The sequence below is a fragment of the Syngnathoides biaculeatus genome, chromosome 19, assembly GCF_019802595.1.
Source record: "Syngnathoides biaculeatus isolate LvHL_M chromosome 19, ASM1980259v1, whole genome shotgun sequence".
NCBI lineage: Eukaryota > Metazoa > Chordata > Actinopteri > Syngnathiformes > Syngnathidae > Syngnathoides > Syngnathoides biaculeatus.
Genome location: NC_084658.1, coordinates 6,704,264 through 6,719,544, shown reverse-complemented (window position 1 = coordinate 6,719,544; position 15,281 = coordinate 6,704,264). Strand labels below are relative to the sequence as shown.

The 15,281-nt window shown below is 39.4% G+C and overlaps 1 protein-coding gene across 1 annotated transcript in view; it reads left to right on the top strand.

The window, feature by feature from the left end:
* Nucleotides 1–15,281, top strand: part of dok6 (docking protein 6) — a 52,202-nt gene that overhangs the window by 17,873 nt on the left and 19,048 nt on the right. The window contains exons 3-4 of the mRNA XM_061805645.1: nucleotides 10,773–10,880; nucleotides 14,071–14,185. Coding sequence (XP_061661629.1) covers nucleotides 10,773–10,880; nucleotides 14,071–14,185 — 223 coding nt within the window. The remainder of the gene's footprint in view (nucleotides 1–10,772; nucleotides 10,881–14,070; nucleotides 14,186–15,281) is intronic.

Genomic DNA, 15,281 nt, shown 5'->3' with positions numbered 1-15,281 from the left:
GCATCCTGGAAAACACTCCAGGTTTCATATACTCATACATATATTCTCGAGTGGCACACGGTGGTTTCACAGACTTTATTTTTATGATAATCAAGTGGGCAGCTAATGATGATTAAGTTCCACAATTGGTGGGGTTGCGTCATCTCATGGTTGCAGCTGAGCGATCCTTTCATCATCATCTCCTCTTCATCCTCTGGCCAGTCAGCCACTTTGGTGGAAGCCAGAGGGATTTTGGGTCTACAGTGCACCCTTAGCTCTTGAAATTTGACCTAATATTTAAGCCAAAGACGACAATATGACAACATTTGAATTTTCTTTGGGTTATGCCTAATGCTGGTTTTGGGAAATTTAAATTAGATTATTAAATAACTGAGTAATGACTCAAACCTTTTGCGACCCCATACGGTTTTGTTGTTTTTCTGTTTCCCTGTTATGAGCAGTTACATCTTTAATTTCCTTTTGCACTTACAGTACATGGCTGTTACCTATGCTAAAAAAAACCACTTATTTGTAATGGAATTTTTATGTTTTTTGAGGGTCCAATGTATTTCCTCACTTGTTGGTCCAGATGAAAGTTTTAGAGGCCTCAGGCAATACAAGTACAAACATCCTGATTAATAATCCTTTTCCCTGACTGCTTCAAAAGCCCTGAAAGGAATTTTTGCTTCTGTGCATTTTGACTACATTCTCATCTTTTATGCATTGAGTTCAGTCTAACATTCAGCCTGGCTAAATGTTTCACATCATTGGACAACTCATCCCAGTCCATTTTAAGAAAATAAAACCATACTAAATCTCTCTCTTCGTGCCAGCATCAAATCCTTCTTTGTCTGCATGTCGGTCTTGTGCGTGGATTAAATGGTAATTGCTGTATGTTTGTGTGTTTTTGTGTACGCGGCGGATTGCCTAGCAAAGCGGTAAAACATAAAATGGTTTGGATGAGGGATGGCTAAAGAGCAGGCAGTTGTCATGGTGATGACTTAAAAGCAAATTATTCCTCTGTAATAATGTTTTATACATGCATGCAAGCAGACTGTAGCCTCTTGGAACTGTGAGCAAAAAATATGTTACCTTTGTTGTAATCAATAATGAATGGAATGGGTTGGAATAACTTGTGAAGTAGGGTGAATTATACGCTTGTGACACCCACAGTGTATATCCTTTCTTCCTGCTGGTGTCAATCTTCAGTAAGCCACGGTTTTATCGAATAGTATATCATGCTGTTCAAAACCACAGAGAATTCAACTTTGGTCTGTGCTATAAATGGATATTGTTACCACAAAATAAATAAATAGATCAATGCATAAATTAAAAAAAAAACCCTTCTGTCACCACAGTCAGAAATCCAGTACGTAAATGGAATATAATCATATAAGTGTCGTCGTAGTAGAGTGGAGTTTTTTCATTTTCACAGTTTCAGTGGTTACCGTTAAATTGAACCTTATTTTACTTTGTCCAAAATCATTGAAAAATTGGAATCACCCAAACGTAACAGTAATACAAAACAACACAATCAGTCTTTTTCTATCCCAATTTTGAACTGGCTGACAAATCTTTTGAATCAGGGGCAATTTTAGGCCTTTTAGGGCGTTGTCATCCGTGCAGTGTTCATCGGAAACAAAGTTACCGACTGTCAGCTCTTGACTGGTTGGACAGCTGTCAGATGAAGGAATTCTTCCAAGACAGTTTATCACAGTGAAATACAACAGGATTTGAAAGCTCCGTACCATTTTGCCCTCACTGCACAAAGTCTGTGACGAGCTGGCTAGAATCATGCTTCTTAGGGTGTTGTGTCGTTACATTCACCGGTGTGTGTGTGTGTGTGTGTGTGTGTGTGTGTAACAATTATAATAATGTACTGTATGTGTCTGGCTTTATATACTCTACAGTGGTACCTCTACTAATGAAAAAAAAAATCAGGTTATGAAACGCCTCCTTGGAAAAATATTGTCTGTAATTACTTTAAAAAAAAAAAAAAGACTACAAAGGGCACTGGAATCGCAGCCCCAAATTCCACCAAATGTAAATAATCCTGTAGCTTGGTTAGTGTGGAGCGATAGAGCTGCTTTCCCATTGGCTATTGCCATATCATCTTCCTGGCATCCCATTGGCTAGGAGGGTGTCAATGTTTACCCATGATACACATCCTGTATATTAGTTTGTGTGGTGCAACAGACCTGGTCTCCCATTGACTATCGTCGTAGCATCTTCCTGGCATACCATTGGCTGGGAGGACGTCACTCTTTACCAACGATCCTTTTCGAGTGTCACCAAATCACACGTTGTCACACGCTAGCGCACATTGGTAAAGTACAACTTTTTCGCGAGTTTTTTGTATGCATTTTTTGGAGGGTTATTCATTTTTATTCACCATGGGCCCCAAGAAACTTTAGTGGAAATTAAGATGTGTGCATGCGTACATTCAGAAGCATGTTTTCTCTCAGCTGTCAAACCTTTGCCACGATGCCTTTTGCTCATCACTCACCCTTTTCTCCGCATAGTCGCCCAACGCCAATGGTAAATTAACATAATTTTTATTTTTTACATCATGTACTTGGAATGCTTATCTTCTTGCTGGGGGGCTCGAACAGTTTAGGCTATTTACATCTAAAATGTGCTTCCAGTTTCAAAAAATTCACGTTACAAAATGACTTTTGGAATGAAGTAATTTCATAAGTAGCGGTACTACTGTATTTTTACTAGTCCAGTCACATGCACAGCCATTTTTTGTGGCAGGTACCAAAGCCAAAAAGGGGCACCCATCAGCAAAAATATTCATAGAATTACGGAAAAAAAAGTAGTTATGTATTAAGTTCTGTTAACATAATCAACTTAGCCAATAATACATTTATTAAAATAAACAAGGGGTGAAGGGAAGCTGCATTGGTAATAAAGTCTATATTGCCAGGTTGTTGTGATATATAAAAAACGAGACCAAGATAAGTCATTTTGAAAATGATCCCCCATTGTTAGCTAACCTATATCTTGTACAATTTAATTTGAGCCGTTACGTAAAAACCAACATGGTTACCTAAGTGCACATGCCCTCTTATAAATTGGAATGTTGCTATGCGTTCACATTCAATTTCATGTTAAATGAGCATCAATAACACAACTGCTACCATCTAAAGTGCATTTTATTTACCCCAAATTAATAGCAGCTTTTCAAATAGGTATTTCCTGGCATTTTTGTAGTCACATCTTACAACACAAGTTGTAGTCTGCAGAGAGCTTCCACATCACCAGAGGGGTCTCATCATTTAAAGGTACCCCTCAAAAAGGGTATAAAAAAAATCCAAAGCATCATCATATATCATAAGTACAGTTCTACCAAGGACTCAAATCAATGCCCTTTAGATATCAAAACATTTTCAGTAGGATAAATGACACAGAGGTTACTTTTAATTTTTAAAAATATTGAATATCAATACAAAAATGTGGTGATACAAAAAAAAAAGACAATATTCATCCAGGATAAAAGGACAAGTGCTGGACTGCCACTTGGAGTCTACATGTTCACGTGCAGGGTGACTTAGCAATAATAAAGACGTAGTGCAGCTACACACGTTTCATCTCACATTGTTTTGTGATGATTTATTGTGACAAAATAAGTCCTTCCAGATGTTGACTGTGCGTGAACCTTTGAATTAGTTTGCTGCTGAGTGGGGTTCAACATGCAGTGATTATGAAAATGAATTCAGGAACGTGATTGGATTGTTGGATACCAAAACATGGGAGGCATGGCAAAAGAAAGCATGTGGCGTTGAGTTGTCATTTGAGGACATTCATTTTTGTTATTTAAACAGGACTGAAAAAGTGGATAAAATGCTTAATCCCCCATTGTCGGAAATGCAGCAGTTATTAATTCTATTTAAAAGCATCGTTTATTATGAATTCACATATGGAGATACGGTCAATTGGAATTCCGACACTAAAAAGCTACACTCTGCACTTCTGCACCGTTTTCTTTTAATGAATAATTTGAACCTGGCACATTTTCCAAGAATATGGTCACTGTGGCTCTCCGGGTCACATTAACTCTAGACAAGGATTTAGAGATTCAAGAGTGGCAATTATCTTTTAAGCAATCTTTATTTCCCCTTGGTCCTCATATTTCTTTCATGCCCCCTTTTTAGTTAGATTTTTTTTCTGGATTGATGACCTGTCTCATGGTGATAAAAAAAAAAAAAAGTCTGCCCTTGCAGTCCTTGCAATACTGGATCCTTTTCTTTTATTATTTCATTGCCACATTCGGTCGGGATCCTCAGTTTGCCTTTGAATTGTGCCCCATAGTCATACTGAGGCCTTACCAAATGAAATAAGGCTTTTGAAATGATATTTTGGCAGTGGTTTGGCTCATGCATGTATAATGAGAATGCCTAATCATGCATATATACTCAAGAGAGAACTTTGCAAAGGCGATGCTCGAACAGACACCGAGGATTCAAGCCTAGAGAGAAAGTGAGCAGTGGGAGTATATGTTCATGTGTGTCTTGAGCAAGGAATAAGGGGCAGTGATTACTTGCTGCTGTGGTAGCACTGCATTACGCACACACGAGGATTTGGAATGGCCCAGATAAACTAATCTATGATTAACTGGGCCACGGCTGGCTCACCATCTAGCCAACAGCTGTAGTCGGGGGCGAATTACAAAATTACGGGATGTCCAAACATTTGACATGCAGTGTAAAGTATATTTTGGTACACCGGGGGGGGTGTGTGTGTGTTGTCAGTTTGAGTGCTATGTGTGAAGTCATAGGTGACAGCCGTACTTGGGAAATCAACTGCGATGCAATTAAGGCAGACATATTTTGTGACTACATGACTGTGAAGAACTGTAATTTATCGAATGTCATCTACTATGTGATGCACTACACTACCATAAAATATTCCAACTACTGAAACATTACAACACATGACAAGAAACAATATCTCCAAAGTCAACATGTTAATGAGTGGGTTGCCATCAAACCCAAGAGTTATATTCTCTGATTTAAGTGCTCTTGTGCAAGGTCTTTTCAGTGATTGCAGCAGCAATCATCTTGAAATTATACTTTGCAGGGCACAGGAATCACCGGGAGGGTAAAAACCCTTCCCACATTTGTCAGATTTCCTTTGAAAGATCCAAAGAGGAGGAGGCGTCTTTGTGCCTCCAAGGTAATGCGTTTGCGTTTCAATACTCACCCATACATTGGAGAGTCCAATGGACTGCTATTTTTATTCTCCTGTGTGATTAGTCATTCACTTGAAGATGGCTGTCATTGGAAATCATTCTCATTGCTTCAGACAGCTTCTCAGTTCACCCAAATAATGAGTGATTTGTCTGTTTGGGTGGAATACGGACCATAAATTATTGAGAGGGAAGACCGTTTCTCAATAATTGCACAAGTCTGTGAAATGAATGAGATGTGTTTTTGAGACCACTTAAAAAAATGATTAAAGCCCCCAAATTGCTTTGAAATTACACAAGCTACACCCTCTTCCATGTGGTAGATTCTGATAATACAACATAATGTATAAGGGGCCCAAATGGAGCTTTCGATGATTGATTGCTGCAATTAACATCAGCAATACAGTGGTGAAAGAAACCTTGTTACAAATGCAAACTATCCTTTGTTTCAGGAAAGGAAAGTCACAGCATTCTTTTAGGGGTCCCCCTATAAAATATTTTTGAACCTATTATTCCAGATTAATCAAATAATCCAATACAAATTTATATAAAGCGCTTGAGGCAAAATGGAGCACACAACAGGCCCTGATGATCCAGTCGCAACAATGTTTCTGTTTAAGTGCGTTACCGGTGGGAAATAGAGCGGCATCCGTGCAGACAACCACTATGGTACAACTCCTCCAGGAAGCATTATTCTGCTCAATACAACACCAACATCAAAACAGGAGGAATTGATCGTTAATTTTCCAAGATCAAGACATTTTAATCAAATGACTATCCCTAGGATATTTGCCTCATTGATTACATGATTAAATATGTTTCTGCTTTAAAGAGCCTTCTGCCTCTATGGATTTCAAGACTTAATTGACTTCAAAGTGTGAGTTGTATCCTTGTATCAATCCTTTTTCACTCAGGTGGAACTAAGTGGTAACCATCAATAAGGTCCTAAGTGCATCCTAACATCTGTTGTAAGGTTTTGTGTTGTTATCTACACATTGTTTCTACCTACATTTTAATGATATTAACTAATGATCAAAATGTACTTGTTCTTGTGTCTGGCAATTCCCATCCTGAGATGGATCTTTGGGAACTGGTATGCAGTCCCAGTTCCAATCATGGTTAAGCTGCAGCCCTTTTTGTGAGACGCTCATTTTGTCCGTCAGGTCGACTTGGTTTTTGTGAACACGCCCTACTTTGCCAAGTGCCTCCTGAAGTGTCTTCCTTGCTCCAGACAAACCTTCCCTAAAAGTGAAAAGATTGCCCTTGAAATGTTCTCTGCAGCTGGCTACTCTCACTGATGTCCATTTTACACGCTGGAAAGCCCGACGTGCTGATGTTGTTGTTTTTCAAAAAAAAACAGCCGTAGATGCACATGGAATACGACTCCCTGATTGTAGAAACAATGCAACGTTTTAATCATAATTTATCCAATCCTTTGTCAACTTTGTTAAATTCAAAGTATGTCTACCAAAGGTGCATATTTTTAGGAAAAATCACAACCACTCATATATTTCTCCCTTATATGAACCAGAATTTAAAAGTATAATTACTGTTAAATTAATGTCATAATTTATGCCACAAAGTACTATGTTTTTCCTGCTCAGGCAAATCTGCTAACGTGTATTTTTTTTCTTCCCAAAACAGTTATTCTGTTACGTTTTCAGTATGGTTTCCTATTTGTGAGCAGAACACATACATACATCATGGAAACTCATTATACTCAAGGCTTGAAAAAATATCTTCAATAAATCATTCTAACGTTGTCTTATTAAGTGTTAAATTTTAATGACCCAATTTGTATTCCACTGTTGTGTGGGTACATCCCATTGCTCAGAATGTAAATCTGCTCATTATTTTTGATTGTTTTGACCTGCTGATTATGCCTCCCTGATTTTTGCTGTTCATTGAAATTATCATCTCATCTATTGGGTCACATTGCTAATGTAGCCTGCCAAAGACTTAAATACGTTGGCTACATTTTGCCAATAATTTTCCGTTGACTGGGGGTGGGGTGGGGGCTCGTGTGAGAATTTGAATGACAAGCCACCACCAACCGGTGAATCAGATTTGAACCAGATGAGGTTGCCAATGTATTGCGGCTTTCGTGCCATTCATTTAGTATGTTCTGAGTGTCAAAGTTTAGTTGTGGAGGTAATAACAGCCGAAAGTGTCTGGCAAAAACACATTTTCAGGGGTAAAATGTGACTGCAGAAGCCAACAATTCTGAAGGTAAAACTCAGAGTTTCACCAAGGCGCCATTATGATATCTTGTGAGTAGACACAGACAAAGACACATCAAAAATGTACACTTGCTTGTTGAGACAGCTGGGGGAGACAAAAGGGAATAGGAAGACGCGGTATAAAAGAAAATGGAAAAATAGGTGAAGACACAAGTAACAAAAAAGAAACTCAACCCAGCTGCTCTGTAATTGAGTTCTTTTTAGCCACACCTTACTCTTCATTTAATTTAAGTAATTGTTATTCGGCAGCAACATTAGAAGGAGCTAGATGGTTTAAGTCACCAAATGCTGTAAGTTACTGTTGCTTTTGTGTTGATCTATTTGTTGTGTTGCTCTTTGAATTTTTTTTTTTTTACCCCTTTTGCTTTCAACGCTGGTTGAGTTGGCCCCTGAACTATTACATTCATAAAAACAACATAAAACCTCGATGTAGGCTGAGATATATTTCCAAGACGATGTGGACAATGTTGAACTTTCCTTCATAGCGGTACTACTTTGGAGAAAGTTGCCATTTCTCAAGATATTCCTGCGTAGGGAGCGAAGCCGTGTCGCCTTTGGCCGATCATGTGCATGGTTATACAAGCGGGGTGGAGGTGGAGATGCAGCGCAAAGCTCAAATTATAGACTAGGCACATTTTATTTTGAGCGTCGGCGTTCTCTTTATCATTACTTTGTTTTTATTGTTTTGCGTGTTCCTACATATGCGGCTGTCAATTGGCTTCCAGCGCCACACCGTGTGCTCTACAATGTTCTGGCAGCAAATGAGTCACATCAAAACAGCAGAGCCTCATTCGCGTCTCTGTAATTACAATCAGTGTAAGAGTGCTTGAATAAGACCCACCAGCAGCCTGAGAATAGGTCTGCCTTGACAAAGCATTGACAACTGTAGAACAGACAAAATTAAACCCTCCCCATTCATACCCCCTAGTTCCTATTATGCACAAGATATCTTATTGAGCTTCCTTTTGTGCAGGTATAATTACTAAATCCCAGCACTCCTTGGGTGAATTACTTTAAGCGGCATGCAGTGTTCTTGTGACTCGAGCTCCCACGAGGCAATGTAGGATTGCATTTACTGCTTAAAAAGCGCAGATGTGTTATTGTTCATTGTCGGTATGGATCGTCTTGTTGGGGCTGTGTAAAAGCGCAAATGTTGTACAAGTTCAGCCAGAATTAAGATTTGAAAGTGTTTTTGCTTCTTCGTGTTTTTACAGCATTTTATAGGCGATGCAGTGCATTACATATTGTTGCATCCAGTGTTTTTCTGTTGTTTGCTGTTTATAATGGGCCCGGGCAACACTTAACTCGAATGGAGGCCCATCAAGGCAGACCGATAAGGACCCAGGGATCCACTCCAGCCAATTACTATTAAAGTGCCAAGTTGAACTCAGCAGGCCTTTTATGAAGTACTGCACCAGAGTAAACAAATTAATTGCGCGTCCATGGTTCCCCAACACAACCGCATGGCCCCAGGCAATCATACATCTGGCAGAGTGATAGCAGCTGTCTCCACCAGGAAATAGAAGGATAATGTTCTTAACCATAGAAACTGCCATGGACTCAATTTTCCATCGCTCTCTGTACTGCATTGTTGGATCTCTATCAGCTTTCTGCACACTGACCATTTAGGGAATGCTCCAGAACTTGGTCTCTTCTTTGGATGGGCATTGGACTTCATTTCTCTCATCCAAACAAGGTGAACAGTGAATTCAATCAATTGATATCTTTAAAGTTTTTTTTGTTTGTTTTAATTGGATTGGAAAATGTACCGCTTGTTCTTTTTTTTTAAAATCTATTTTATTCCAACAGTGTATTGAACACAATACTACTACCCAGTGGAATTGTGGCATAGGATGTGCAGTAGCTCAGCCTCCCGTAATAGTCGATGTTGTGTCGTCCTTTAGACCGTGAACTAGATGAGACTGAAATTAAATAGCCGTAAAGCTAACTTGTGAATGCCATTTTACCTCATTTGCTTCAAGATGCGATTAATTAAATCAATTCCACACAATTGAAATAGTTAATCAAATAATTGACCACTGTTAAGTCTCTTTCCTTTACACAGATCACGCTGATATAATTTATGTGATTGAAAAAGCCAAGTAAATGATCAGCAGGAATTTTGTTGATCCCACTTCATCTTGAAGTAAATGAGTTGAGCACCAAATTGAGCACTTCGATGTCCATTTTCTTTTGCCTTTTGCAATTGGCTTTGGTTACAAAACATCTTGAAATGAAGATCTCAATATATTAAGTACTTTAATTTTCTACCATCCAAAATTATCAAATAAAATAACGCTTAATATACTGTACTTGAAAATAGAATAAAGCAAGAAAATGTATTCCATTGTCCATCCCTTGACAATAGCTTAAATCACTTCAAATGAATTAGGAAAAAGTTTTAAGTACTGCCGTAATTTGTACTTGATTCTCATGATTCACCCTCTTGCGCCAAATTTTTTTTTACATTTTTTTGTACAGATTTGGTTTAACACAAAGGAAAGCTAAGGGATTTAAACAAGTTTCAACAAATTGACAAACAATAAATTGACATTTGATGCAAGATTCAAGTGGAAGATGAATGGAATCATATTTGTGCTTGTCCTTATCTTTATATTTGACCTTGAAGCCACAGATACCCTGCATTCAGTATTTGTCTCATCTTCAGCCAGTAGATAAGGCAGACTGTGATCCAGTAATCAATATGATGTGCAGCATTCTGTTGGTCCAGTGTGACATTGTGCCCGTGCGTGTGTGTGTGTCCGTGTATGGGGGTGGTGGTGGTGGTGGGGGGGGGGTCATGTGTGCAAATGTGCTTTGGCATGCTGTGAGATGCCAATAGTGAGACCACCATGCAATGAAAAAGCACAACTTCCCTGTCTGGTTAAGTAAAACCCTTGATGCGGCAAAAGGCATTTGATCTAATAATAATGATCCATTAATTAAATATGGAACTCAAATGAATAAACAGTTATATGATTTTTGAATAATTCCCTGCAACCAAGATACTTTTGCAAATAATTTATCTTGTGGTTGCCTGAATTTTATATGAAATTCAAAAAGGTTAAAAGCTGTCATTCATTCAGGAAAATAATGTATCAATGTAAAAATGAAAGGTTAAAACTGACTATAGACAAAAGTTTTCCATGCACATTGCCCACAATTCTATATGACTTCTAAGGGTTCTATTGGTTGTATTATAGCACTCGGTCCGAAAATCATTTCCACTGTGCATAGACGAAGGCTTTGCACACGATTTTACCCCAATCCAATATTTCTCCAAGTATCTGTAGGAAAAAAAAAAGTACATAGTCTTTTGGCTGTATTTCAATTGATTCACTACAAATTTTCTCTGTTGGCAGATCTTCCGAAGATGTTGGCTTGTATTCAAAAAGGCATCGAGTAAAGGGCCGCGGCGCTTGGAGAAATATCCCGACGAGAAGGCCGCCTACTTCAGGAGTTTCCACAAGGTGAACCCACAGAACTGAGCCCCTCCATCTATCCATTTTCCAAACCGTTTATCCTCACTAGGGTCGCGAGCCAGCTGGAGCCAATCTCAGCTTTCTTCTGGAGAAAAGCGGGGTACAACCAGAACTGGTCACCAGCCAGTTGTAGGCCACATAGGAACAAACAATCATTCACACCTACGAGCAATTCAGTTTTCATTTATCTTATCATGGGTGTTTTGGGATGTGGGAGGAAACCAGCGTGCCCTGATGAAACCCACGCAGGCATGCAGAGAACTTGCAAACTCCACACAGATGAGGGCAGATTTGAAACAGGATCCTCAGAACTGTGAGGCAGATGTGCTAACTAGTCGTCCACCCATATAATATTTTTTGCAATTTTTCACAATCTGGAATGACTTTGCAGCGGTGGCCTTTTGCTGCTTGGCGATACTTTTATTTTGCATGCACTACAATTTTCATCATTATAACGCACAATTCAATTATCAATCAATCATTGGACAAAACTACTGTGCATAACACTACCACTGCAACCGTTATGCAACCGTATTGTGGTTTTCAAACTTTTTTGGACACGCTGCCTAAAAAGTAACAAAAATAAATGCTGTTATTCTAAGATGCAATGACTGTCCGAGTATGTATAAATAGAAGTAAAAGTGGTTAAACTGGACGAGAGTTTCTCTTTTTTGAGCGAGAAAGTGCTGGTCTGAAAAATTTTGCGAAAGTAGAAAGTGAGTTTTTGGCAACATTTTGGAAAACGTGTGGACAGAATGGAAGCTGGACTACCTCAAACGTCACTTTCAGCACAAGCAGTTAGAATTGTACGCAGATGTAATATGGGGATCGGTACTTTGTTGGGGGTGAACGCCAAAGACATAGACAAGGAACGAGCTGACACGAGTAAACAAATCGTAACTAGAACAAATGAAAATTCTTAGACAATATTTGCCTCGCCATCACAAAGTACCAGAGTATACTGGAAAGGTTACGTGGCAAAAGTTATACTTTTGAATTTTTCAATTCAATCAATCTAATACTGCACAATGATGGTGTGTAATCTTAAAATTCCACCTTGGCTCATCCTCATGAAAGATGAAAGCACAGACAATATAGTGCAAAAAAAGCTAAAGGTTATAAGGTTCACCACAAAACTTTTTGGGAGCATCATTCAGTTGTCAGCATGCAGTGCAAAAGATATTGTGCAAGCAATAATTCAGTTTTTACTGCAACAAAAAAAAAATCCCAGACAGGAATATCATTGCTAATTCAAAAACAAAACAAAAAAAACTTTGCAAGCAGGCTTTCAAATTTATAGTTGATAAGTCTATAGTTGGCTGTGTTGAAAGAACAGGTTTGTTGACACTTGCATTGTAAGTTTGCAATAAGAAATTGTTCTTAATAAAAGTGTTTTTATGGGATTGCAAATGCTGTAATCTGATTCTTTTAATAAACAATGTAACTTTGATGGGGTGGGGGCAGCCTCACCTCCGACCCTATGACGATGCTCCGCCATTTGAAAACCACTGCTTCAGGATGACACGTAATTCTTTTTAAATCGACTTTTCAAAAAAGCCACCCACACACGCTCTTTAGGCCTGATTGTGCACTTCTAATGGTGTATATGTATTCAGTGGTTCTAAATGCGACTGAAGTAGCCTTAAACGATTCTTAAATAGTCTTAAATTTGACTGCAATCAGTACGACATTTTGACTGTCCTGAGAAGCCCGTTACGGTTAGACGACAGATGACGTGTCAATCTGGCTTTGCCTCCACGCTTTTCTGATTGAAGCCTCTCCCTGTCCGCAGCGTCATATTGTTACGCGGGCCCTTCTGTGCGGTCACACACAGCCTACGGGGCTTCTCACACAGGCGGTGGCGAAGTGAGCGATGGGCGCGCACATGCACCAGTGCACTTGGTAATGCATCGCCACAAAGATCAAGAAAGGTCCCGTCTGAGGGCTTCATTTGACGCTGCTGTGATTTGGGAGGAAATAGGCTGCACTGGTGGCTGATTTACACACTCGACACAAAGAGGATTGGCTTTCTTTACCGCTTTTTCTCCCCATCTCCATACTCTCTCTCTCTCCCTCTCTTCGCCTGAGTCGGTACACACAATAACAGAAATTCCGAATATTTTTAGCCCTCTGAAAGGATGTTATGGGTCTTTGTTTTTGTGCCTCTCTAGTCTTCCTGACAAAATAAGGAAGAAAAACAATTCTGGGTTGGAATGTAAGTGTTTCAGGCAAAGCATATTGGTGCTAATGTGAGATTAAAGTCAACACCTTTCAATGAAAAAAAAAAAGAGTCAGCTGGGATGTGAAATGGAACTCATCTCAAATGATTGGCTCTTTTTTTTTTTTTTGCCTGGGGCTGGGAATGCAACCAAATATTTTCCTTTCATATACTGCTGCAAACACACACAGGTGGATAGATGCTGGAAAACACGGCTCAGAAATTCCCTCTGTGGATGCTTGCTTTGTGTCCGCCTACCTGAGTGAGGACACATACATATTGCATCTACCCATACATGAAACATTTTGATACAATCTTGGAGGTCGATAAGAACACCTGAATCCCATCTTTTCCACATTTTTATTATTCCCACGGTAATCTCTGTAACTCCAATTACAAGCATAGCCCATCTTTCCATCATTTTTAATATCAGAAAAGGAATGTGAAGTCTGCATACGTCAACTAGGGCGCAAGCGTTTAATCTTTCAGCTTTACATTTCATCCCGGCTAATTCATCCCCAGCCTTCTTGGCAACGAGCCTGCGGTTAGCACACGATGGACTACAGTAATGTAATAGGCCTTATCGTCAAGGCTGAGTCATGTAGGACAAAATGGCATGTGAATACAGGTGATATTCAATTAAATTGAATCATTGCGTTTTGTGTCCCCCATCCCTCCCACCTCCATTCTGTATTGAGCTCAGGCTTAAGGGATTTAGATGCATTTGATTTCACTCCTCTTTATCATCTGAAATGATATTGTGGGGATGAAGGTAGTCAAATGGGGCCTTTAAAAGTGTATGACAGTGTAGACCTTCGATTCTCAACGGACATTGTTTATGTGCAAACTACAATTGCACTATCAGCCGAGCGCAAGCATGAGAGGGTCAATTAAGCCCAATTGGCGCCGTTGACTGCGTTCAACCGAGCTAATGTGCACTGGCAATTCTGTCCTCCTTAGATCACTGAGCTCCATAATATCAAGAACATTAGCAGGATGCCAAGAGAGACCAAGAAGCACGCTGTGGCCATTATCTTCTGTGACGACACATCCAAGACATTCGCCTGCGAATCAGGTGAGGGCGATTATTGTCGCAGCAATTTCTGTAATCGATATCATGTTCTCAGTTATAAAAGAAGTGTGTATGACCCACAGATGAAAGAAATGTAATATGATGACCAACAGGCCATATCTGTATTGTGGAAAAACCCTGTAAAGCGAATTCAGAGATTTGTTTAAAAAAAAAAAAAAAAACATATACAGTGGTACCTCGGTTTTTGAACGTCTTGGTTTTCGTACAAATCGGTTTTCAAACGAAAATTTAGAGATTTTTTTGGTTTGGTTTTTGAACAAAAAACGGTATTCAAACACCCCGACCAGCTGACCCACGACGATGTGTTATTCTGCTTTCGAACGCACCCCCGAAAAAAAACGGAAACGAAATAACGCACGACACTGCGCGCACAGTGCAACCAGTTGACTCACACACTCCTCTGCTCGCGGATGTTTCTCAGTACTATAGTGACTTTTTTTTCTTCAAATCGAGCACCATTAACCACCGATCATGATTCCAAAGAAGGCAAGTGGAACTGCTGGTGCTGAAAAAAGGAAAAGTGGTGGGTAAAACTGTCGACTTCAAAAAGGATTTGATAGCCAAGCACGAATCTGGTCTGCAAGTGATGTTGCTAAAGGAGCAACCGTGTTGACCAAGCAGAGGCCACAGATCTTGGAGGAAGTCGAAAAGTTGCTTCTTATTTTCGTGAACGAGCAGCAGTTAGCTGGGGATAGTGTTGGCGAGGAAGGGAGAAGATGTCGTCTGATGAGGCTGAAGGCAGGAAGGATGTCTCAAGTGCAGATATTAAAGTTATCTGCCATAAATGGAACGGCATCCATAATTTTGTAGAACTTCATCACCTGAATATAGTTGAATGTTGCAGAGCACTGCAAAATTTTAATGATGTTATGAGCCATTTCAGAAAAGTGCTTAAAAGACGGCAGAAACAAACATTATATTCAGTCTGAAAAAGGGGTGAGTCACCCCCACCTAAGACATCTGAAACTGTTGTTTTGCATTGCTTTATTCTTTTGTTCCATTAACCCTACCTCTAGTTGCAAGTAAAAAATTTTTTTTACGTTACGTACTTTCTATGCAAATAGACTATTTGTTTTTC